Source organism: Halichoerus grypus, chromosome 6, assembly GCF_964656455.1.
Source record: "Halichoerus grypus chromosome 6, mHalGry1.hap1.1, whole genome shotgun sequence".
NCBI classification, from domain to species: Eukaryota; Metazoa; Chordata; class Mammalia; order Carnivora; family Phocidae; genus Halichoerus; species Halichoerus grypus.
Window position 1 is genome coordinate 92,401,558 of NC_135717.1, and position 27,298 is coordinate 92,428,855.

A 27,298-nucleotide genomic window follows, 5' to 3' on the forward strand; every position below is an offset into this window, starting at 1 on the left:
GAAAGGGAAAGAAAGAAAAGAGAAAAAAAAAGAAAAAGATAAAAAAAAAAGAATATGATCAAATATGATCAGGCTGGTGCATAGATCAGTGCCACACACTAGATTTTGGGCATATTTTGGTCTGTTAGAAGAAAGTGCCTCCCAAAATTTTAAAGAAAGGAAAACTTATATATGTACAAAAATAAGGGTAAATATGATGAAGGGATGGAATATGACTGTAAAGATGAAAATTATAAAAGATTTTATAAAACGAATTGATAAGAGAAAAAGTTGATTGAAAAAAGAAAGAAGAATTTGGGAAAAAAAAAAAACGGAAGAATGTGATCAGGCTAGAACAAAGCCATACACTAGAGATTTAGGATATATTTTGGTCTGTTAGAAGAAACTGTATCCCAAAATTTTAAAGAGAGAACAACTTATATATACCAAAAATAAGGTTAACTACTATGAAGGGATAGAATATGACTCTAAAAATGAAAAATAAAAAAGATTTTTAAAAAAGGGATTGATAAGATGATGGTTGAAAAAGAGAAAAAGAAAAATTCAAGAGAAAAAAAAAAAGAAAAAGAAAATTAAAAAAATTAACTTTGAAAGACTAAAGAATCATGGGGGAAAAAGCCATGAATTCTATGTGCAGTGTTCCCCTAGTGCTGGAATTCTGCTGTTCTCATTGATTGGTGAACTTGGTCTTGGCTGGCTGTTCTCACTGATCTTCTGCGGGAGGGGCCTGTCGCAGTGGTTCTCCAATGTCTTTGCCGGAGGCGGGATTGCCCCGCCCTTGCCGGGGGCAGGCTAAGTAATCTGCTCAGGTTTGCTCTGGGAGCTTTTGTTCCCTGCAAGCTTTCTGCAAAGCTTTGGAGGACAAGAGTGAAAATGGCAGCCTCCCAATCTCTGTCCCAGAGGAGCCGAGAACTCGGGGCCCCACTCCTCAGTGCAACCCCAGAGAAAACCAGTCAATCACTCCCGTCTCCCTGGTCTCCGGCCGCACTTCGTGCTCACCCGGCCTGTGACTGAGCATTTCTATCTCTGGCACCCGACCCCATGTGGAGTCTCCAAACCCAGCAGATCCCTGTGGTGCGCTCCCGCACCGCTCCTCCTGGGGGAGGAAGGGGAGTCTCCCCGGATCTGCTTCTTTTTGGGTACCACTTCCAGAAAGTGGTCGCTTTTCCGTTCAGAGAGTTGCTGCTATTCTTTCTTCGATCTCCTGTTGAGTTCATAGGTGTTCAGAATGGTTTGATCCCTATCTAACTGAATTACTGGGACTAGATGAAGTTTAGGTCTCCTACTCCTCCACCATCTTGCTCCTCCGATACAGGTGTTTTTATTACTACCATAAAATATACACAAATCTATTATAAAAAGTTAAAATTTATCAAAATTTACGTACACACTTACAGACCATACATGGCTCTATTCAGTTGAGAAAAATGTAAACAAATGTAAACATGCAGTATTAAATTATAATTGCTTAAAATGAACTTAGTACATACCGCATTACTGTAATAATTTCATAGAGACTTCCTGTTGCTATTGTGGTGAGTCCAAGTGTTGCAAATATCCACTTAAAAAGCCATGTGATGCTGGTCATTTCCATGTGAGCAATTCCTCTCTCCAGTAAACTGCATATTGCAGCAAAAAGTGATTTCTTGAGGTTCTCGCATATTTTTCATCATGTTTAGTATAATATCATCAGCCTACATAACACCATGGGACCCATACAAAGTGTCACTAGAGATGTTGGAAGTTTGCCCAAGAAGCAGAGAAAAGTCATGACATTACAAGAAAAAGTTGAATTGCTTCATATGTACTGTAGATGGAGGTCTGTAGCTGCAGAGCCCACCGTTGTGAAATAAATGAATCCAGCATATGAACTATTGTTAAAAAAAGAAAAGGAAATTTATGAATCGATGATGGCAGCCACACTAGCAGGCATAAGAACCTTGCACTTTTTGTGAAATATCTTTTTATCTCATTGAAAATGCAGCTTTTATGTGAGTGCAGGATTATTAAAAGAAAGGCATACCCATATGCCTAATATAAGCAATATATTATATTGCTTATATACAACTGAGTCTAATATGACTGAAGACAAAGCAGTCATTAAATGACAACTTAAGGCAAAAGAATGGTGGAGGATCTAAAGCTAGAGAATTTAATGCCAGCAAAGGATGGTTTGATAATTTTAGAAAGAAGTTTGTCTTTAAAAAATGTCAAGATAACAAGAGAAGCAGCTTCTGTTGATCAAGAGGGGGCAGTCCCCAGATGGCATTAAGAAAATCACTGAGGAGAAAAGATATCTGCCTGGACAGGCTTTTAATGCAGATGGAAGTGTCCTATTCTGGGGAAAAAATATCACAAAGGACATTTATTAGTAAGGAAGAGAAGCAAGCCCCAGGATTTAAGGCAGGAAGGGACAGGCTAACCCTATTATTTTGTGCAAATGCAGAACTGCCCTTATCTATTAAGCTTCTAACCCCAGGCTTTGGAGAAAGACAAACACTAGCTACCAATCTTTTTCTTGTATAACAAGAAGGGCTGGACAACAAGAACCCTTTTTTTCTGGATTAGTACCATTGATGCTTTGTCCCTGAAGTCAGGAAGTATCTAGTCACTGAGGGACTGCCTTTTAAAGTTCTTTTGATATTGGACAATGCCTCTGGCTACCCAGAACCCCATGAACTCAACACCAAGGGCATCAAAGTGGCCTACTTGCCCCAATCACAAAGTCTCTATAATCAGGGGATAATAAGGACCTTTAAGGCTCATTACACACAGTACATATGGAAAGGATTGTCAACACTATGGAAGAGAACCTTAATAGAGAGAACCTCATGAAAGTCTGGAAGGATCACACCATTAAAGATGCCATCGTTGTGAAAAAGCCATGAAAACCTTGATTCCCAAAACAGTAAATTCCTGCTGGAGAAAACTGTGTCCAGATGTGGTGCATGAGTTCAGAGGATTTTTGACAGAGCCAATCAAGGCAATCATAATATTGTGGATATGGCAACAAAGGTGTAGGATGAAGGGTTTCAAGTTATCGATTTTGGAGAAATTCAAGAGCTAAACGGAGGAATTAACAGAAGACAACTTGATGGAGATGAGTGCTTCCAAACCAGTGCCAGATGATGAGGAAGAAAATATAGATGAAGCAGTGCCAAAAAGCAAATTAACATTAGATAATCTAGCTAATGAAGGGTTCCCAATTATTCAAGACTGTTTTTGACCTCTTTTATGACATGGGCCCTTCCATAATACATGTGCTAGAAGTAAAGCAAATGATAAAGAAGGATTGGTTCAGTATAGAAACATTTTTAGAGAAAAAGCAAAAAGCAAAAAAAGTCAAAATTACTGTGTATTTTTGTAAAGTTACACCGAGTGTGCCTGAATCTCCTGCCTCCCCTTCCATGTCCTCCACCTGATCCCTCTGCCATGCCTGAGACGGCAAAACCAAGCCCTCCCCTCCCCTACTCTTCCTCCTCAGCTTGCTCAATATGAAGACAATGAGGATGAAGACCTTTATGATGACCCACTTCCATTTAGTGGACAGTATATAATCCTCAAGCTGTACAGTTAATAAACTTATGTGTGTGTGTCTTTGTGTGGAAATCTAATAACTATATGACAAGAACTGTATGGGACATTTTTATGTCACTAAGTATTCATTGTGTAGAACATTGTGTATAAGACTTGTATGGAAGTGGATAGCCTGTCCTTACATAGGCATAGTGTGAGTGATATTTAATATAAAATAATCATGTGTTAGTTTTCTTACTGTTTTATAACTTTACTTTCAAAAACTCACATTGCCATGCAGTAAGTCTCTCTAGTAATTGGAGAAACTGAGTATCAGCCTATCATCACAGGTAAATGGCTTTTTAAAAATGTAACAAAGGAGGCGCTTGGGTGGCTTAGTCGGTTAAGTGTCTGACTCATGATTTCGGCACAGGTCATGATCTCATGGGTCATGGGACATCGGGCTCCATGCTCAGCATGGAGTGTGCTGGAGATTCTCTCCCTTGGCCCTTCCCCCAATCCCAGGCCTGCATGCACTCTCTCTCCCTTGCTCTCTCTCAAATAAATGAATAAATCTTTTAAAAAAAGTAACAATGAAAAAGTAACAATGTTTCCAATACTGTATTATGAATATAAATGTAATGCTGTAGGCTATAAAAATTTTATGACTTATGCATCAGTGCATAGGCAATTGTTTGATTACACTAGGCTATCATAAAGCAATCATATTGCTGTGTCTGTTATCAATGCATGAATCATGGGACCTGTAATAAATATGAATTTGTTTTTCACATTATCTTTTATTTTTGATGTCTAGTCTTAGTAATATATATAATACCTACAGTGTTTTGTATTACATAAGACAATATTGATGTAGGTTCTGACAGATGATTCATTTTTTAAACAAATGACCTAAACTTTGTATCAATAAGTACGGTACAGTATTGTGAATGTATTTTCTCTTCCTTATGATTTTCTTGATAACAATATGTGTTAATTGACCATTTACCTTATTGGCAAGGCTTCCAGTCAACAGTAGGCTATTAGTAGATATTTAGGGGGAATCAAAAGTTACATGTGGATTTCTGACTGCAGGAGGGATCAGCATCCCTAACCACTGCATTGTTCAAGGGTCATATGTATGAATATATGAGTTCATTTATTTAAGCTAATATCTTCCCAAAATAAGAATAAATAAGAGCTTCAGATTTTTCATATATAAGAAGTTTAGGCAGTCTAATGAGAAGTGAGGCTTCTATTGGATTATACGTGTATAAGAAAATGTCAATTATTCATGTAAAAAGACACCTAATAGAGACTTTTGGAGATTAATATTTTCCCCAAGCACCTCTTGCCTTCACTTAGGTGAAAATAATATCGGGGCTCATGATAATAATAATAATACATTTACCTCATCATAACCCAATTCCAAATTAGATATAATATAAATTATATATATAATTGTTTGAGGTCTTCTCTATATCCATACAGCAAATTGAGCTGAGAAAGTTCGACTTTATGTCTAGCTAAAATATAAGTGTCTCTGTGTGTCTGCATGATATATATAATTGGTTCAGCAGATGAAGAAAGATGGGAATTTCAGATCATCCTTCCAGGAACCAGGTTAGCTCCATAGTCTATAGACTTTCCCTCCACCTTACTGACAATACAGGTGGTTTGGCTTGATTAGACTTTGACATGTCTTATGTTGGCATGATCTTTATCTTCTATGACATTTATATATGTTTTAAAAACTGTTACATTTCCAAGGCCTACAATTTGTTATCTGATATAAAAATCATTTTTCTTCAGGCTTGTAATATATTTCTCTCACCCTCTTCTCATGTCCCCCCTGCAGATATACGAATTCAGTAGTATAGCCAGGACTTTTTGAATCAAGAACAGACACCTTCAGACATTTTCTTTGTTCTTTTGTAAAACAAACATTTTTGTTCCCATTCTGGACACTGGGGCTATTTGGATGATATCTGCACCTTTGTAGATTTAGCAAATGGAAGCAGCAGGCAAGGGCTGCCCTTTCTCTGATAGGTGCCTAAACTCTGTCTGTACTTTATCCTGAGGCCAGATGAGTGATTAACCCTCAACAAAAAATTGATCTCTGAAAAGTTGAACTGAATGGAAGGTAATAAGCAATTGCAGTAAACTAAGTTGTCATTATTAATATCTTTTAAATATCCCATTTGAATTTAGCTGAATGTACCAACAAAGAATAAAGGACTGTTCTTGTGCTGTCTGCTATACTTCCAGTCTCTGATTTTCCAATCAATTTAAGAAGCAGCTTCCAGTTTGCATATTGTATTAATTTTATATTGCTACTGTAACAAATGATTACAGACTTGGTGCCTTAAAACAAAACAATTTTTCATACAATTCTGTAGGACAGAAATACAACATGGGTCTCATTGTGCTAAAATCAGTGTTGGAAGGGCTGTGTCCCTTTCGGGAGGCTTTTAGGGGAAAATCTGTTTCCTTGTCCTTTCTAGCTTCTAAAGGCTGTTTGAATTCCTTGGCTTATGGCCCCTTTTTTCCATATTCAAAGCCAGCAAAAGCAGGTTGAGTCTTTTTCAAATCACATCACTCTGACCACCTCTTCCATTTTTAAAGATCCTTGTGATTATGCTGAGCCCACTCAGGTATTCTCCCTATTTTAAGGTCAGCTGATTAAGAAACCTAATCCATCTGCAACCTTTAATTCCTCTTTGCCATATAACCTAAAATATTCACAGGTTTCTTATGTATTAAGAAATGGAAATATTTGGGAAGGGGGCATTTTTCTGCCTATTACACATTTTTTTTTCATTCTGAAGTCTTATTTAAATCAGGAACCAATAGCCATGTCCTCTCAATTATGTTGTAATTGCTTTTAATCTGTATGTACAGTTCTGCCTCAAAGTCAAGGTATATGACTCACAATTATTTTATTCATTACTTCATAATGCAGCGTGTACATATTTGTCAGTTGGTACTAAACAATGTTTCTATTTGTTTATAAACTAAGAAATAATTTAGCTTCTAGATTGTGATGGTAAGGATGGGATTTAAAATTATTATAAAATTCCTTAAAATCACCAAATTTAATATTAAAAAAGTGAATCTGAAAGAAATTTTGTTTTTATTACATTTTCAATATAGATAAGTATTTCTCATTCTCCTTTATCTCATGATAATGAGATTTTTCAGAGAGGCCTCTAACCCATTTCAAATTTTAGAACTGTGAGAAATACTTGAAAAAATATTGTTATTAATAAAAATTTAAAAGTTTTCAACTCTTTTCATTGGAGATTCTTTGAGTTGAGTTGGTACTGTGTTGCAGTGCCTAAATTCAGGCATGCTCTAGATGTGATATTAGTATGATATGATCACCTATATGTCTCTCTTTAATCCTTGCTTAAAACAAATCTGTAAACACAAACTTGGAGACTTTGGGTAAGTTAATTCTCCTTTCTGTTTTTCAGTTTTCTCATTTGTTAAGTGGCAATAATAATATCACAGGTTGAGATGAGAAATAAATGTGTTAATACATGTAAGCATGTATATGTATATAGAGTAGCAGCACAGAGTTGGTCTCAAAAATATTAGGTATCACGGGGCGCCTGGGTGGCTCAGTCCTTAAGCGTCTGCCTTCGGCTCAGGTCATGATCCCGGGGTCCTGGGATCGAGCCCTGCATCAGGCTCCCTGCTCCTCGGGAAGCCTGCTTCTCCGTCTCCCACTCCCCCTGCTTGTGTTCCCTCTCTGGCTGTCTTTCTCTCTGTCAAATAAATAAAACCTTTAAAAAAAAAAATATTAGGTATCACTACTATCATTAACAACAATAAATGTGGGGGGGAAAGATGGCCAAGGAGTAGGGGACCCTATTTCAACTGGTCCTGGGAATTGAGCTGGATATCTACCAGACCACTCTGAGCACCCACGAAACCAGCCTGAGATGTAAGAAGATCTGGATCTCTAGAAACAGAATATTGCAGGCGATTGGTTTTGAGGTACAAAGCGGGGAGCCGTGATGCCGCGGGCAGATATCGGAGGATAAACGGCAGCGGGAGGGTGCCTGGCCGTGGGGATCCTACACCTCTGGCGAGCGACAGCCTCGCCTGCTACAGATGGGAAGAGACTCGCAGACCGGTAGCATCAGGGAAAGGACTCTAGGGCAGCCCCTGGGGCAGAAACCTGGAGCGGTGGGGTTGCTCGGGCGAACTGGGAGCGGCTGGCAGTTTTAGAAGCACAAAGGGCAGAGACGTGCCCTGACCTGGAGGCAGGACTGGGGGTGCTGCGGAGGGGTGCACAACCCAGGCCGCTGCAGTTTATAGCAGCATGGACAGAAACAGAGACAGTGTGGCCTGGAGAGCTCATTGAAGAACAGACTGCGGTCTCTCTGCTCTGAGGCAGAGGGTTGGAAATGGTCTCTTCTGCTCTGACTGATGGAAGAGACGCAGAAAGCCACCAGGGAAAGCCGCCAGAGAACAAAAGTCCCAAAGACTGATTCCCGGTGAGCCCATCCCCCGCCACAGGGGGGCAGGGCAACTCCGCCCAAACAGGGTTGCCTGAGTAACAGCGCAGCAGACCCCTCCCACAGAAGACAGGCTGGGAAAACAAGAGGCCAGCAACCCTAAGGTCCCAAGAAAACAGGTGCCTCTTGCTTGGGTTCTGGTCAATAATTTGGACTCTATACATTCCCTCAAACACCCATCAACAGAATGACTAGGAGGAAGAGCCCCCAAAATAGAAAAGACTCAGAGATTATGACTTATGCTGCAGATTTACAAATGGATGCAGATATAACCAAGATGTCAGAGATGGAATTCAGGCTAGCAATTGTGAAGACAATGGCTAGAATGGAGAAATCAATTAATGGCAACATAGAGTCTCTAAGGGCAGAAATGAAAGGTGAATTGGCAGAACTTAAAAATGCTATCAATGAGATCCAAGCCAATCTAGATAATCTAACAGCTAGGGTAACTGAGGCAGAAGAGCGAATAAGCGACCTGGAAGACAATATAATAGATAAAAAGGGAAAAGAGGAGGCCAGGGAAAAACAACTCAGAATCCATGAAAATAGAATCAGAGAAATAAGTGACACCATGAAGTGTTCCAATGTCAGAATAATTGGAATCCCAGAGGGAGTGGAGAGAGAGAGAGAGAGAAGACTAGAAGATGTATTTGAGCAAATCATAGCTGAGAACTTCCCTAATCTGTGGAATGAAACAAACATTCGAGTCCTAGAGGCAGAGAGGACCCCTCCCAAGGTCAAGGAAAACAGGTCAACACCCCGGCATGTAACAGTAAAACTTGCAAATCTTAGAACCAAGGAAACCATCTTAAGGGCAGTTAGGGGGAAGAGATTCCTTATGTACAGAGGGAGGAACATCAGAATAATGTCAGACCTATCCACAGAGACCTGGCAAGCCAGAAAGGTCTGGCAAGACATATTCAGGGTACTAAATAAGAAGAACATGCAGCCAAGAATACTTTATCCAGCAAGGCTTTCATTTAGAATGGATGGAGAGATGCAGAGCTTCCACGACTGGCAGAAACTGAAAGAATATGTGACCACTAAGCCGGCCCTGCAAGAAATATTAAGGGGGGTTAATATTCGGCATAGGGTTGCAGATTGGATAAAAAGATAGGACCCATCCATATGATGTCTACAAGAGACTCATTTTGAACCTAAAGATACATCCAGACTGAAAGTGAAGGGATGGAGATCCATCTTCCGTGCCAGCGGACCTCAAAAGAAAGCTGGGGTAGCAATTCTTATATCAGACAAATTAGATTTTAAACTAAAGTCTGTAATTAGAGACACAGAAGGACACTATATCATTCTTAAAGGGTCATCCAACAAGAAGATCTAACAATTGTAAATATCTATGCCCCCAACATGGGAGCAGCCATCTACATAAGCCAACTGTTAACCAAAATAAAGAGTCATACTGATAACAATACGTTAATTGTAGGAGACCTCAATACTCCACTCTCAGCAATGGACAGATCATCTAAGCAGAAAATCAACAAGGAAACAAGAGCTTTGAATGATACACTGGACCAGATGGACCTCATAGATATTTACAGAACATTCCACCCTAAAACAACAGAATACTCATTCTTCTCGAGCGCACATGGAACTTTCTCCAGAATAGACCACATACTGGGTCACAAATCAGGTCTCAACCAATACCAAAAGACTGAGATTATTCCCTGCATATTCTCAGACCACAATGCTCTAAAACTGGAACTCAATCACAAGAAAAAATTTGGCAGAAATTCAAACACTTGGAAGCTAAAGACCACTCTGCTCAAGAACGTTTGGGTCAACCAAGAAATCAAAGAAGAACTTAAACAATTCATGGAAATCAATGAGAACGAAAACACATCAGTCCAAAATCTATGGGATACTGCAAAGGCGGTCCTAAGGGGGAAATACATAGCCATGCAAGCCTCACTCAAAAAAACAGAAAAATCCTGAATTCACCAACTAACTTTACACCTTAGAGAACTAGAGAAAAAGCAACAAATGACGCCTAAGCCACACATTAGAAGAGAAATAATTAAAATTAGAGCAGAAATCAATGAATTAGAAACCAGAAACACAGTAGATCAGATCAACGAAACTAGAAGTTGGTTCTTTGAAAGAATTAATAAGATTGATAAACCACTGGCCAGACTTACCCAAAAGAAAAGAGAAAGGACCCAAATTAATAAAATTATGAATGAAAGGGGAGAGATCACGACTAACACCAAGGAAATAGAAACAATTATTAGAAATTATTATCAACAACTATATGCCAATAAACGGAGCAATCTGGATGAAATGGAGGCCTTCCTGGAAACCTATAAGCTGCCAAGACTGAAACAGGAAGAAATTGACAACCTGAAAGGCCAATAACCAGTAACGAGATTGAAGCACTGATCAAAAACCTCCCAAAAAACAAGAGTCCAGGGCCTGATGGATTCCTTGGGGAATTCTATCATTCAAAGAAGAAATAATACCTATTCTACTGAAGCTGTTTCAAAAAATAGAAACAGAAGGAAAACTTCCAAACTCATTCTATGAGGCCAGCATTACCTTAATCCCCAAACCAGGCAAAGACCTCATCAAAAAGGAAAATTTCAGACCGATAGCCTTGATAAATATGGATTCCAAAATCCTCAACAAAATCCTAGCTAATAGGATCCAACAATACATTAAAAGGATCATCCACCACTACCAAGTGGGATTTATCCCCGGGATGCAAGGGTGGTTCAACATTCACCAAATCAATCAATGTGTTAGAACACATTAATAAGAGGAGCGAGAAGAACCATATGGTTCTCTCAATTGATGCAGAAAAAGCATTCGACAAAATACAACATCCTTTCCTGATTAAAACTCTTCAGAGTATAGGGATAGAGGGAACATTCCTCAAGTTTATAAAATCCATCTATGAAAAACCCACAGCGAATATCATCCTCAATGGGAAAAAGCTGAGAGCCTTTCCCTTAAGATCAGGAACACGTCCAGGATGCCCACTCTCGCCACTATTGTTCAACATAGTACCAGAAGTCCTAGCAACAGCAATCAGACAACAAAAAGAAATAAAAGGTATTCAAATTGGCGAAGAAGTCAAACTGTCTCTTTTCACAGACGACATGATACTTTATGTGGAAAACCCAAAAGACTCCTCCCCCAAATTACTAGAACTCATCCAGCAATTCAGTAATGTGGCAGGATACAAAATCAATGCTCAGAAATCAGTTGCTTTCTTATACACTAACAACGCAACTGTAGAAAGAGAAATTAGAGAAACGATTCCATTTACAATAGCACCAAAAACCATAAGATACCTTGGAATAAACCTAACCAAAGAGGTAAAGGATCTATACTCTAGGAACTACAAAACACTCATGAAAGAAATTGAAGAAGACACAAAAAGATGGAAAAGTATTCCATGCTCATGGATCGGAAGAATAAATATTGTTAAAATGTCTATGCTACCCAGAGCAATCTATACCTTCAATGCCATCCCGATCAAAATTCCAATGACATCTCTCAAAGTGCTGGAAGAAACAATCCTAAAATTTGTATGGAATCAGAAAAGACCCCGAATCACCAAGGAAATGTTGAAAAAGAAAAACAAAGCTGGGGGCATCACGTTGCCTGATTTCAAGCTATATTACAAAGCTGTGATCACCAAGACAGCATGGTACTGGCACAAAAACAGACATATAGACCAATGAAACAGAATAGAGAACCCAGGTATGGACCCTCAACTCTATGGTCAAATAATCTTTGACAAAGCAGGAAAAAACATGCAATGGAAAAAAGACAGTCTCTTCAATAAATCGGGCTGGGAAAATTGGACAGCCACATGCAGAAGAATGAAACTCGACCATTCTTTAACACCATTCACAAAGATAAACTCAAAGTGGATGAAAGACCTCAATGTGAGACAGGAAGCCATCAAAATCCTAGAGGAGAACATAGGCAGTAACCTCTTTGAAATCGCCCACAGCAACTTCTTTCAAGATACATCTCCAAAAGCTAGTGAAACAAAAGCAGAAATGAACTTTTGGGACTTCATCAAGATAAAAGGCTTCTGCACAGCAAAGGAAACAGTCAACAAAACAAAGAGGCAACCCACAGAATGGGAGAAGATATTTGCAAATGACAATACAGATAAAGGGCTGGTATCCAAGATCTATAAAGAACTTCTCAAACTCAACACCCAAAAAACAAATAATCAAGTCAAAAAGTGGGCAGAAGATATGAAAGGACACTTCTCTGAAGAAGACATACAAATGGCTAACAGACACATGAAAAAATGTTCATCATCATTAGCCATCAGGGAAATCCAAATCAAAACCACACTGAGATACCACCTTACACCAGTTAGAATGGGAAAAATGGACAGGGAAAGAAACAACAAATGTTGGAGAGGTTGTGGAGAAAGAGGAACCCTCTTACACTGTTGGTGGGAATGCAAGTTGGTACAGTCACTTTGGAAAACAGTGTGGAGGTTCCTCAAAAATTTAAAAATAGAGCTACCCTATGACCCAGCAATTGCACTCCTGGGTATTTACCCCAAAGACACAGATGTAGTGAAAAGAAGGGCCATATGTATCCCAATGTTCATAGCAGCAATGTTCGCAATAGCCAAACTATGGAAAGAGCCGAGATGCCCTTCAACTGATGAATGGATAAAGAAGATGTGGTCCATATATACAATGGACTATTACTCAGCCATCAGAAAGGATGAATACCCAACTTTTACATCAACATGGATGGGACTGGAGGAGATTATGCTAAGTGAAATAAGTCAAGCAGAGTTTTGATTTGCATTTCCCTGGTGATGAGTGATGTTGAGCATCTTTTTATGTGTCTGTTATCCATCTGTATGTCTTTGGAGAAATGTGTCTTCGTGTCTTCTGTCCATTTTTTAATTGGATTATCTGTTTTTTTGGCTGCTGTGTTTTATCAGTTCTTTATATATTTTGATACTAGCCCTTTATCAGATATGTCATTTGCAAATACCTTCTCCCATTCAGTAGGTTACCTTTTGGTTTTGTTGATTATTCCCTTTTTATTCACATTTTTATTTTGACATTGTCCCAATAATTTATTTTTGTTTTTGTTTCCCTTGCCTCAGGAGACATATCTAGAAAAATGCTCCTACAGTTGATGTCAGAGAGATTACTGCCTGTGCTCTTTTTAAGGATTTTTATGGTTTCAGGTCTCACATTTAGGTCTTTAATCCATTTTGAGTTTATTTTTGTGTATGATAAAAGAAAGTGGTCCAGTTTTATTATTTTTGCATCTGGCTGTCCAGTTTTCCCAACACCATTTGTTGAAGATACTGTCTTTTTCTCATTGAATACTCATTCCTCCTTTGTCAAAGATTAATTGACCATATAATTGTGGATTTATTTCTAGGTTTGCTGTTCTATTCCATTGATCTATGTGTCCATATTTATGTCAGTACCATACTCTTTTAATTACTACTGCTTTGTAACGTAACTTGAAATCTGGGCTGCGATAACTCCAGCTTTGTTTTTCTTTTCAAGATTGTTTTGGCTGTTCAAGGTTGTGGCTCCATACAAATTTTAGGATGGTCTTTTCTAGTTCTGTGAAAAATGCTGTTGGTATTTTGATAGGAATTACATTAAATGTATAGATTGCTTTGGGTAGTGTAGACCTTTTTAAAAAAAATATTTTATTTATTTATTTGAGAGAGACAGAGATAGTGAGAGAGAGCACCAGTGGGAAGGAGAGGGAGAAGCAGGCTCCCCGCTGAGTAGGGAGCCGGATATGGGGCTCAATCCCAGGACCCCAGGATCATGACCTGAGCCAAAGGCAGCTGCCTAACTGGCTAAGCTACCCAGGCACCCCAGTATAGACCTTTTAACAATATTTGTTCTTCCAACCCACGAGCATGGAATGTCTTTCCATTTCTTTGTGTCATCTGGAATTTCTTTCATCGGTGTTTTATAGTTTTCAGAGTACAAGTCTTTCTTTCACCTCTTTAGTTTATTCCTAGGTATTTTTTTGGTTTTGGTGCAATTGTAAGTGCGACTGTTTTCTTGATTTCACTTTTTGCTGCTTCATTATTAGTGTATAGGAATGCAACAGATTTCTTTCTGTACATTGATTTTGTATCCTGCAACTTTACTGAATTCATTTATCAGTTCCAGCAGATTTTTGGTGGAGTCTTTAGGGTTTTCTATATATAGTATCATGTAACCTGCAAATGAGAGTTTTACCTCTTTCTTACCAATTTGGACGCCTTTTTTTCTTTATGTTGTCTAATTACTATACCTAGAACTTCCAGTACTATGTCTAATAAAAATGTTTGAGTGGACATCCTTAACTTGTTCCTGACCTTAGAGGAAAAGCTCTCAGTTTTTCCCTATTGAGTATGCTGTTGGCTGTGGGTTTTTCATACAAGGCTTTATCATGTTGAGCTCTATTCCTTCCAGACCTACTTTGCAGAGGGTTTGTATCCTGAATGGATGTTGTACTTTGTCAAATGCTTTTTCTGCATCTACTGAAATGACCATATGGTTTTTATTCTTTCTCTTATTGATGTGACATATCATGTTGATTGTTTTGTGAATATTGAACCACCCTTGTATCCTGGGAATAAATCCCACTTGGTCATGGTGTATGGTTTTTTTTAATGTATTGTTGAACTCGGTTTGCTAATATTTTGTTAAGGATATTTGCATCTATATTCATAAGAGATATTGGTCTGTAGTTCTTTTTTTTTTTTTAGATTATTTGAGAGAGAGAGAGAACACAGCAGGGGGAGGGACAGAGGGTGAGGAAGAGAGAATCCCAAGCAGACTCCCCATTGAGCACGGAGCCCATCATGGGCCATGATCCCAGGACCCTGAGATCATGACCTGAGCTGAAATCAAAAGTCCGGCGCTTAACAGACTGAGCTACCCAGGTGCTTCTGTAGTTCTCTTTTTTTTGTGTTGTCTTTATCTGGTTTTGGTATCAGGGCAATACTGGCCTCATAGAATGAATATGGAAGTTTTCCTTCCTCTTGTATTTTTTGGGAATAGTTTGAGAATAGGTATTAACTCTTCTTTAAATGGTAGAATTTGCTGTGAAGCCATCTGGTCCTGGACTTTTGTTTTTTGGTAGTTTTTTGATTACTGATTCAATTTCATTGCTGGTAATTGGTCTGTTAAATTTTCTATTTCTTCCTGTTTTAGTTTTGATAGGCTATATGTTTCTAGGAGTTTATCCATTTCTTCTAAGTTGTCCAGTTTGTTGGCACATAGGTTTTCATAACATTCTGTTACAAATGTTTGTATTTCTGTAATGTTGTTTGTTATGCCTTCTCTTTCATTAGTGATTTTGTTTGTTTGGGTATTCTCTCTCTTTTTTTTTTTTTGGATGAGTCTTGCTGGAAGCTTATCAATTTTGTTGATCTTCCTTTTGCTGGGTTTGGGTTTTATTTGTAAATTTATTAAAATCACCTTGATATAACCACATTTACCATATTTAAACTAAGATAGAACAGGCTGGGCTAAGAAAGACTCCAACAGACTATTAACTCTGGTTGTCAGAATTAAAGTCACACCTGCTGACAAATCCTGAGTTTCATGACAGAGTCAGATGAGGGAGTCTCGTTTTTGTTTTAATATTTTATTTATTTATTTATGTATTCTTGTTATTTTATTTTAATTTTATTATTTATTTTTATTATCATGTTCAGTATTTATTAATTTTAGAGAGAGAGAGAGCATGAGTGGGAGGGGAACAGGGAGAGGAAGATAGAATCTCAAGCAGACTCCATGCCCAGCGTGGAGCCCAACATGAGGCTCGATCCCATGATCCCAAGATCATGACCTGAGTCAAAACCAAGAATTGGATGCTTAACTGACTATGCCATCCAGTTGCCCTGAGTTTCATTGTTTTAATGAACTGTAGTATTCATTACTAACATGAAGATAAAAAATGGCAATTCCTGAAAAAGACTGTGGCTAGATAATGTGACCTATGAATTAGAATAGTTTAGAATAACATTTTATAGATTAATTTTTTTTGGTTAACACTTCATTCTATACACTTCTTACTTACATCTCTTGGAAGTCTTTCCCAAATCTATCAGTTTAATTCTTGACTGCATTGAACTGAAACTATTCCCCAAATCTATCAGTTCAATTTCTTGAGTAAAGCAGTATAATAAATCTAATTCATTTATTTCTTAGGTGATTATGAGTTTAAGTAAATCTTAGTGCCAACAGAATAAAAATCAATTGCCATTGCAAAATATTGATAGAGAATCATATTTGATAGTGAACCACTATTATAATTATCCTTTTTTTTAGTCTTTAACACACAAACATATAATTGTTAAAGGAATTTAAAAATTCATAAAAAAGACACAAATACTTTTCAATTTCATTTTCTTATAACTCAATTATAATTTTTTAACTTATTAAATCATCTGTTCAACAAATACAAATGTGCAACTACTGTGAGTAAAGCAAAATACTAGGTACTGAGTTTTAAGTGAGAAAGATTAACATGGTCTAATGATATAATGGGAAAGTGAAATCTTACATATATAGCATCTATAGATGTTATCCTGAGGCAGTGAGAAAACCACTGAAAAGCTATATCCAGAAGATATACTTGCTTAGTCTCTTAAATACATCACTATAATATTTTTTTAAAAATGGATTATAGGACACAAGAATGGATGCAGAAAATGTAGAAGCAGTTTCAGAGACAACGCCACATTCCAGTTAAGGGAATAAAAGCTTTAAACTAGCATTGTGGCAGTGGCAGACAGGGAGAAGAAAGATTTTCTATAGGAACTGGTAGTTTATTTGATATAGGAGAATAAAGATGAGGTAAGATTCAAAGATGAAACTCTGGTTTCTGGTCTGAGCAATTGAGTGGATGGTCAAGTCATTTTCTGTTACAGAGAACACTGGGATAGGAGCAGGTTCTTGGGTGAACTATGATACAAGTCTTGGACTTTCTCTTGGAGGTTAAAAAATTTCCAAGTGGAGACACTGAGAAGGTAATAATAAGAATAGTCTAGGAGTCATTAACATATAATGGTACTTTAAGCCACAGGAAGTATGAAATAACTTACAAGGAGAGAATAATTGAGAAGAAAAGAAGCTCTGACAAGTGTCAAGTGGAAAATGAGTAATAAGCAAAGGAGTCTTTGAGAAAGAATAAACAAAGAAGGACTCAGAGAGTACAATATCACAGAGAGTCAAAGTAAGAAAACAAAAAATTTTAAAATAAGAAGTATGGTGAAAGGAATAAGGATTGTAGAGAGATAGAGTAAAATAGAAACTGATGAATATTGGAGTGACTGGGTAGCTCAGTCCAGTAAGGGCCTGCCTTTGGCTCAGGTCATGATCCCAGCGTCCTGGGATGGAGCCCCAGAAAGGATTCCCTGCTCAGTGGGGAGCATGCTTCTCCCTCTCCCTCTGCCTGCAGCTCCCCCTGCCCACCGTCAAATAAATAAATAAAATCTTTAAATAAAAAAAAAGAAACTGATGAATGTCAACGGAATTTACTGACATGAAGCTCATTTGTGAACCTAATGAAAGTTATTTTGGAGAAATAATGAAAGAAGTTTGCAATTGTTGGGGCGCCTGGGTGGCTCAGTCTGCCTTCAGCTCAGGTCATGGTCCCAGGGTCCTGGGATCAAGCCCCATATCAGGCTCCCTGCTCAGCGGGAAGCCTGCTTCTCCCTCTCCCACTCCCCCTGCTTGTGTTCCCTCTCTCACTGTGTCTCTCTCTGTCAAATAAATAAATAAAATCTTAAAAAAAAAAAAGAAGTTTGCAATTGTTTAAAGAGTTTTGGGAAGGGGAAGAAAGGGTCTAGCCAACTTACAAGAAAATTGGTTATGGCAAGGAGAAAAAAGTTAAGACTATGTCTAGGAATGGAGTAATTGCTGATAAAGAGACTGTTTAGCTAATAGAAGACTTTAACATGCTAGCATACTTATAGATAATTGAATTCAGAGGGAGATGACAAGTGGAGGCAAACGGATCTTCAGTAGGAAAAGGAGTTCAAAGAGGGATATTGACTTTTGATTGATTCATGAAATTCCTGTCATAATTCAGGTGGACTTATTTTTCTCTTTATAGGAGTTTCACAAATCCAAAGTCAATACTCCCCCTGCAGACTTTAATGTTGTGAGCCCCGATGGAGTTTTAGATTATTCATGAATAATTTTATTTGCTAAGAAGAAGCTTCAAAACAATTGTTATATATTTACTCATCATATTTGTTTTTTGCAAGTTCTTTTATTTCTAATTAATCAAAGAATTTTTTGTTTCTTTTTATGTTTTCTCTAGGAAAATTCCTATCCTCTTTTATAATATCATCAGGTATATATCTGGAGCAGAATCAACCCTCTCATTTACATAAAATAAAAAATGGCATATTGTCGGAAAACAAATCTAAATACCAGTGAATCACATCAAGAGCAGAATGAGCACCAAGAATTTCACTCTGTAAATCAGTTCCTTTTCCCTAGCCCAGTCAGTCTGGGTTTTGATCAGCTAGTAGATGAGATCAGTAATAACATTCCGCTCTATCAGAGTGAAGTTGAAGAAAACACTGTTTTTGTACCCAGTGCACCAAGCGGGGACTCACGAACACATTCGTTAGATGAAACACACCAAATATCTTTGAATGAATTAACTTCTAAAAGCTCAGAACTCTCCTGTCACCAAGTTAGGAAAACACCAGTAATTGGCTTTAGGAGCTCTGTGCTACCAAATCCTGAAAACATGAACAAAGGAAGCTCTTGGGGAAACCCCATAGGAAAATATCATGGTGTTGATGATTACAGATTCAATATTTTAGCTTCATCATCCACTAGTTTGGATAAAATTAATTCACAGAGAGAATTAGAAAATGAAAATCATAACTACCACATAGGATTTGAAAGTAGCATCCCTTCTACATATCCATCCTTTTCAACTGACTTCATTCCAAAAGAAGAGAATAAAAGATGTAGGAATATGGACATTGTGGAACATTCTCTGATGCCTTTTGAAGGTTCTTCTTTACCCAGGACCTGGGAAAATACATGGCTAAAGAATAGAGAGGTATGTATTATATATGTTGACTTAAAAAAAAAAGAATCTGAAAGAATCATCCAATAATGTACTGGATTAATTAGGTAATGAGAGTCACTCATCTTAAATAGGAAAATGTATTAATATTATTTGTGAAAAAAATAATTTATTATTCACAAATTCTGTGTTCCTAAATTAATTATTTTTTTTCTGAAGAAAGAAAAAAAATTTATATCATTTTTAAAGGTCCAGTTTAGTCAAAACTAAATAAAATGTTATAGTCCTTACATTTTATTGGATAAAAATATCATAATTGGAGGTTTTGATGAAAGTACTTTTGATTCTTATTGTGTTATACACACACAGAAACATACATATATCTCATTAGATTTATATTTTGAGTCATACTGTCATAAATTAAAACTTTATGTCATTATGGTAGGAAAAATGTCCTTTTGCCCAGAGGCTCCTAAATTATACTGTTGGCAGGCATCTTCTATTGGGATCATTCCAAGAGTAGGAAATTAAGCAATCATGTGCAATTCATCCTAATGGTTTCATCAGTAGTTCTCCAATCAATTTAGTCACCATAGAGTTTCTTGTATAATATTTGAATATTTCTCTGCTTACCCTGAGTCTAGACACAAGTGAAACTAGAAGTAAACAGTAAAAAAAGAAAGAAAGAAAGAAAGAAAGAAAGAAAGAAAGAAAGAAAGAAGAAAGAAGAAGAAAGAAAGAAAGAAAGAAAGAAAGAAAGAAAGAAAGAAAGAAAGAAAGAAAGAAAGAAAGAAAGAAAGAAAAACATTATTGCAGCTGCAATTTACAGGGTGAAGCAAAAGAGACTATCATATTCTTAAAACAAACATGATATACTAGGCATAATGAATGCAAAGAAAAGACATGATACTTGATTCAGAAATAGCATATTGCTCAAATTAACTTGTCAACAAATAATGGCAACAAAGTAAAATAACAGAATGAGTCCACAGGAGAAGAAATACCTAATTCTGTCTGAGGTATATGCAGAGGAGGTAGAAACTCAACTGATGTGCATTAAAAGTCAATGAATTTTAGGGTCATCTATTTCTGATCAGGGCAGAATAACAAGTACTAAACTTCTCCTGAATCAGGCACTGAACAGAAGGCAGTACAGGACATGACCTTGAGAGAAGGGAAACACCCCAGTGTTGCATGATCATCCTCCTTTCAGCTTGGGGGCACTTTCTTGCTAGTAGAGCAGGATAGTAGAGCCCAATTTAACCAGCATTATCACTAAGCTTGAGAAGGCAGAGCCTGCATTCCAGAGCGGAGTACATTTCCAGCTATGCAATGGGTGGAAGTCAGAAATCTGCATGAGATTTACTGTAGATTTTTGGCCAAGCAAGTGTGTTCACCACACACAAGTGTAAGTTATGCAGTGCCAAAGTTCTAACCTAGCAAGAGAAGACACTGAGCTGAGTACTTCAGGCATTCAATTGAGATTACCCAAAGCTATCTCTTAAGAATATAAAACAAATACTCTAGAGTGAATGCTGCACCTACCAAAATAGATGTGGCTTAACAAAAAATAACATAAAGGCTGAAGAGACCAAAGGGTCTTACTGCCTGCCAGAGAAAATTATATACATTGTAAAAAAAAACCAACACAATTTATAATGTGTCATGTATAATGTTGAACATATAATAATAAATACACAGGTATGTAAAAGAAGCAAGGAATTATGGCCCAAAATCAAGAAAATAACCCAGTCAATACAAAGAGATTCTGACACAATCCAGATGTTGAAATTAACAGATAGAGACTTTAAGGTGGTTATAAAAAGAATGTTGAAGTAGATGAAGTAAAAGATGGACATAATGAGTAGACCAATGAAGAATCTCAAGAGAGAGTTAGAAACTACAAAAAAAATAAAGACTATGAAAATTCTAGTACCAAAAATATAATACCTGAAATGGAAAATCACCCAGTGATTACAGATCTAAGAAGTTCAACAATTCCCAAACAGAATAAATACAAAGACAACCACCTGTAAGACAAATCATAAACATCTGTGAACAAAAGGTAAAGAGAAAATCATAAAAGACAGCAGCAAGGGAAAACAGATTTCACACAGTGGAACAACAATCCGAATTAAAGCAAATTTCTATCAGAAACAATAGAAGCCAGACAACAATGGAATGACATTTTAAAAGATATATATCTATACCTGTATAATATATAGATATATCTATATATAGATACATATATATACATATATATATATCTCCATACTTTTGTATCCATTGAGTATACACTTCAAAACTTAAAATGAAATATATAAACAAATGTTGAGAGAAATTAGTCAGCTAACATGCACACAAAAATACTAAATAAGTGCTTTGAATGCAAGGAAAATGAGATGGAATCTAGAAATGAATAAAGTGGGGTGCCCGGGTGGCTCAGTCGGTTAAGCATTTGCCTTTGGCTCAGGTCATGATCCCAGAGTCCTGGGATCAAGTCCTGCATTGGGCTACTTGCTCAGCGGGGAGCCTGCTTCTCCCTCTGCCTGCTCTGCCTGCCACTCCCCGTTTGTGCTCTCTTTCTCTGACAAATAAGTAAATAAAATCTTAAAAAAAAAAAAAAGAAAAAAAGAAACGAACAAAGAGCAGTATAAATAGTAAATATATTAGTAACTATGAAAACCTATTTTTGATAGCTGTGTAAAGCAAAACAACAGCATTTTATTGAGAGTTATTATATATATAGATAGATGAAAATATATGATAACAATAGCATAAAGGATGGAAGGGGTAAATGTTATTTGCTATTGTGAATTCTTACATTGTAAATGCAGTAGTAGAGTATTAAGTACACTGTGATATATTAAGGATCATATTGTTATTTCGAAGCTAAGACAGCCACTAGAAAAATAATACTGAGAAGAAAAACTAAAAATCCAACAGAGAAATTAAATGAAATGAAAAAAAAAATTAAATAAACCAAAAAAAAGCAGGGAAGGAAAAACAGAAGAATAAAACAGAATAGAAACAAATAGAAACAAAAATGAGTATGGCAGTCCTAAATCCAACAATATCTATAAGTATACTAAATATAAATAGACTAAACTTTCCAAGTAAAAAGGAGAAATTGACAAACTAGATTAAAAAAAAGATTTAATTACTATCTACAAGAGATAAACTTAAGGCACAAATAAGTTGAAAGTAAAAGAAATAAAAAGATATAATATTCAATCAGCAAACAAAAAGCTGATTATTAATAGCAGAAAAAGCACAGTTCAAGGCAGAGTATTATTAGTATTTGTATTATTATCATTTCGTAATGACAACAGGGTCAATCCGGAAGATACAATAAACTTAAATGTGTTATGTACCTAATAACAGCTTCAATATACACAAAGCAAAAATTACTTCTTTTAAAGTTAATCATACACCCACCTTCTGACGAGCCATTTATGGATTTATTGATAAGAAATAAAACACAGGTCCACATAAATATTTGTATATGAAAATTAATAGTTTTCTTTATAAAAACTATGAACAACCCAAATGTCCATCCACAGGAAGATGGATAAACAAATTGTGAAATAGTCATCAATAGAATAATATTAATTGGCAATAAAAATATGAACGATTGATGTGTGGCAACACAGATAAATTTAAAAATATACATCATTTGAGTGAAAAAAAAACAGAAAGAAAGGAGAACATAGACTTAATCTATAATGTTAGCAATCTCAATAACAGTAGTTACCAAATGGATGTACAGTTTGACAGAAGGAGGTATGGGGCACTTTCTAACATGATGGAGATGTTCTATATTTTTATTGTGATATTGATAGCATGGTTGTCTACATTCCTCAAACTTAAATTATATATTTAAGAGTCATACATTTTCTGTACACATTACTTCACTTAAAAAATCCCCAAAAAATAAAAATAAAAAACAGAATGAACTGAAGGGATGCAGGATGAGATGTCCCAAACTGTGCCACTTTGGTATAAAGATTATATCAAGTTAAAAGTAATAAATACCAAGCAGATGCTGAGAAACTCTCCACTTCCCCCATAACTGCTTGAATTTACCTTGGAAAGGAGAGCCTGCAACAGGAAGAGAGCTAATAACAGAGAGTCCCCTTTACCTAAGGAACTTATGTGCATAATAGGGCAACCCTTGTTTTTCAAACATTTCCTTTCACCTTCTTGCTAATGGCTTTCCTCCCCTTTGTGTCCTCAGGCCCCTACCCCTCTCCTCAGCTCACATAAACTTGGGGTTGCCTCATTGTTTTTGTAATCTCCTGTCTGTGTGGATTCCCCATACTCAGGCCTGTGAAATTTGATTTTCTCCTGTTATTTTGTCTCCTGTCAATCTGATGCTAAGTCCAGCTAGAAGGACAATAGGGCAGAGGAAAGTCTTCCTTCCTGACAGAATCTTTAAAACAAAATTAAAATTGTAGAATTGTATTAATGTTTTCTCCACACCAAACTATATTAATTTAACAGTTTTTATTTTAAGCTGACAGGTTGTTCTCTTCAGCTAGTTGAAGTACCTCAAGGCAGTAATAAGACTCTGGCCTCCTTCTGCGACAAAGTAAAAACGTGAGTGTTGCTATTTCATTAAACTTTGAAATTTTTGTACCAGCAAAAATTTGTCTATTTTAATTTAACATCACTGATTAATTTTGAATGTAAAATGTTAAAGTTTTTAAATAATTTTTAACATAATGAAAAATATAAATTTGTGACAAATTAGTTCATTAACTTCTGGTATTGTTTTTGTTGTTTTTAGTCAAATAATTTTATTCTCTTGAAAATTTAGTTAAAGCTAAATGTTTCATAATTTCATACCTGCCCTTGCTATCTATTGATCATTTAGTCTGCAGTGAATTAATTTCTCCTTTAATAACACAACTGACTGACTTCTCTGGTTCTGTCACAAAATAGCATAGATTTATCCTTCTTACCTGGGATATACTACTTAAAATGGTGAGAGTGTCCTCCTCTTAATAATTTAATCTTATCTTGAATGAACTGCCAAAATAAATGAGCAAATGCATGGGTGTTTGTCCATTGAAAAACAAATTTGTTCACTAGGGGATATTACAAAAACATCACTGATCCTCTTTTTGCCCATTTAAAATGAACTTATAAATATAGATGACTTTTTTTAAGACCAGTTTCTCATTAGCAGTTAAAATTTATATAATGCCATCTCTTCTATTGCTAAGGTTCCTGAAAGTTTTGAAAAATCAATGCATTTACATTTTGTTCTCTTGATTTTTATCTATTTATAGCTGTTTTAAAAATAATAAATACACATATAAATGAACTACAATTTATTTATCAGCTATAGCAGCTTACTACTAAATGATAGTTTGGGATTAAAGACTGGAATCATTTATTTAATCATTAATTTAAAAGGTTATTGGAAAGCCTAATAACTAGTCCATGTATGAGAGATATTCAAATGTAGAACAAACAGAAAAGCAAGGTCTCTGCCCTAAAAAACTTGTAACAGTATTGGAAGAATTGAAAGGCACACAGATAAAAAACAAAAAACAAACAAACAAATAAACCAAGGAGCTCAAATCCATGAAAATATTTAATGTTTAATTAATGTCTCACTTGTTAACAGAAAAAAATTAAAATGACTCTTTGGATTCCTAAATTAGGATCTTTAAAGATATCAATATTGATTCTTTTAAGAATAAACTACTCACTGTCAAAAATTGACAAGCACCGCCAGGAACTTTACCCTTTAAATCTAATATGTGATCATTTCTACTCTCTAAGCATGAGAAAAAGCTCTCTTAATATCACAAGATATCATTCAGTATAAATCCATTGACAAAACACTTATTACTAGTCCTTCCCATCACTTTTTTTTAACATAATGTAATATTCTTAGATGAAATCTTTGTGGATGCAATAGTGACACAAAATATTTTATGTAATGGTTTATCAGTAGCTCATGGTGCATTTTCTGAATTTTTAAATGTAATTTTTCTCAATGGTTCTTTTCAAAGTAACCATGAAAACTAAAACAGACAAACAAAAATCTACTTTATAGAGTAGTGAAAGGAAGATATAGGTTATATTCACACACACTTGCTTTTCAGTAATCTTTTTTGATGTATATTCATATATAAAATAATTAAATTTATAGATGCATAATTATTTTGTACACAAACACACAATTCATTCAACAGCAGCTATTTCGGAGGATCTATGTACTAGGCACTGTCCAAAGCTCTTAATTCAAAAGATCAAATTGAGTTTGAAAGCCAAATTTCATAAGAGGGTCACAATAGAATGGATTTATGTATCCAATTTCATCTGGTTTTTTGTCTAATATTTAAATAACCATACATAAAAGTGTTATTGATATTTCTGTTATACACCCTTTAAAGAAGCTATCTAATTTGCTGGATTTGGTTTCTTGCTGTGACATATTTTTAAGCCACATCTTTCAAGGAATGTGTCATATTTTTGTAAAAAATGTAATAAAATGGCAGAGCATATGAAAAGTTTTGAATACAGTAGACACTCAACAAAATTTTAGGAGAGAATAGGTGATTAATTTGCATTTTAAATTTAATTCCCCCAAACAGTAGAAGCTTAAATCCTGTATGCATGGAGTAATATCCCATCATATGGTGAATGATAAATCATAAAGCCCCTCAACCAGAACTGGAGTCTAGACTTTTATCATAGTTATAACAAAGGAGAGTGGCCCAAATCTTTATCCTAAACAATGGGTTCTGAACCTGTAGTTCTGGAGTAGCAGCAGTAATGGCTTACTTGGGAAACTGTTCGTAGGGAAAATGTGAAGATTCCTCCACAGAGCTATTGAATCAGCAAGGATGAGGATAGGACTCAGAAAATAAGGTGATTCTGATGCATGCCATGCACTTTTCATTTGTCAGGCCCCTCAAGGAGGGGATGTTTCTGTGCAATTTAAGGGCATAGAGATTAAGCTACTTCAGTGAGCCTGGCACTACTTTAATGCTGCCCAAATAGAATGAATGCCAAGGATGTAATTCATATCGATACATTACATAGAATGCATAGTATACCTTCTATACACAGAATGTATAACTTTCTCTTTGGGACTAGCACTACAAAATTTAGATGTCTACATAATTAACAACAATAACAACAACAACAAAACCCATGATTTCATATTCATCATCAAAGGCATTTTAAAACATCTAAGTTGCAAATAATTTTATGTTATATTCTACACGTGGGCAATAACATGGATCGACAAGGATTCAGCTATAATAATATATAATGGTAATTATGATACATCATATGGTATATGCTTACATTCTACAAAAATCTTTTGCATCACTTTTAATCCTTGCAATGAACCTTTGAAGTAGATACAAATACCTTCATTTGTACAAAGAACTGGTCAAATAACTTGCCTCTGACCATAAAACTACTAATTGGAAGAATCAGGATTCAAGCTCAAGGCTTCTGGCTCCAAGGATAAACTATTTTGCAATTCTCTGACTCATTTGAGCAATAAAGAATTGTTCAGTGTGTACAAATGACTTCTGGGCTAAATTACTTATGTAAAATCCAGAGATTTGTGTAAAATCCAAAAATTTACAGCCAAGAATGGTATTTACCAATTGGAAAAAAGGTAATTTATTTTAAAAAATCCTTAAATCAAAATGAGTGACTTCCAGCTTGAGAAATTTATCAAAAACCAAGGGGAGGCATTTAGGCTTCGAAAGTAATGTCAATGAAGGAAGTAATCATTGTTCAGAGTGAATTTTCATGCCTAATGAATGACAATGTATTCTTAATTGCTTCAAATGAGATGCTCTTGGGGAAATCTAAAGAATGGTCCTTTACAGTTGTTTTGGTATAATTGTAATCTTTACCAGTCTGGCCTAGCTAACAGCACTGTACCACAAATCAGCTACTGATTGTTTTCATATTTTAAATCTTCTATAGCAAAACTGTGCATGAAGTTTCTTATAATCTTCTCCTAAGTATTATTTTCCATATATTTTTCAGAATAAGAGAGACATATCATGCAGCTGACATTAATTCCAATTCAGGGAAGATCTGGAGCACTACTACAGCATTTCCCTACCAGCTCTTTTCTAATACTAAGTTTAACATAAATATTTGTATTGATAACTCAACGCAACTACTTCATTTTATGCCATATGGTAAGCAACCTTGCAAATAAGTATAAAAATCTACAT

The 27,298-nt window shown here is 36.0% G+C and overlaps 1 protein-coding gene across 1 annotated transcript in view; it reads left to right on the plus strand.

Moving 5' to 3' along the window:
• Nucleotides 1-27,298, plus strand: part of PIK3C2G (phosphatidylinositol-4-phosphate 3-kinase catalytic subunit type 2 gamma) — a 377,014-nt gene that overhangs the window by 17,401 nt on the left and 332,315 nt on the right. The window contains exons 2-4 of the mRNA XM_036065643.2: nucleotides 18,348-19,106; nucleotides 23,590-23,672; nucleotides 27,105-27,262. Of these exons, the coding sequence (XP_035921536.2) occupies nucleotides 18,429-19,106; nucleotides 23,590-23,672; nucleotides 27,105-27,262 (919 nt within the window). The 5' untranslated portion in view covers nucleotides 18,348-18,428. The remainder of the gene's footprint in view (nucleotides 1-18,347; nucleotides 19,107-23,589; nucleotides 23,673-27,104; nucleotides 27,263-27,298) is intronic.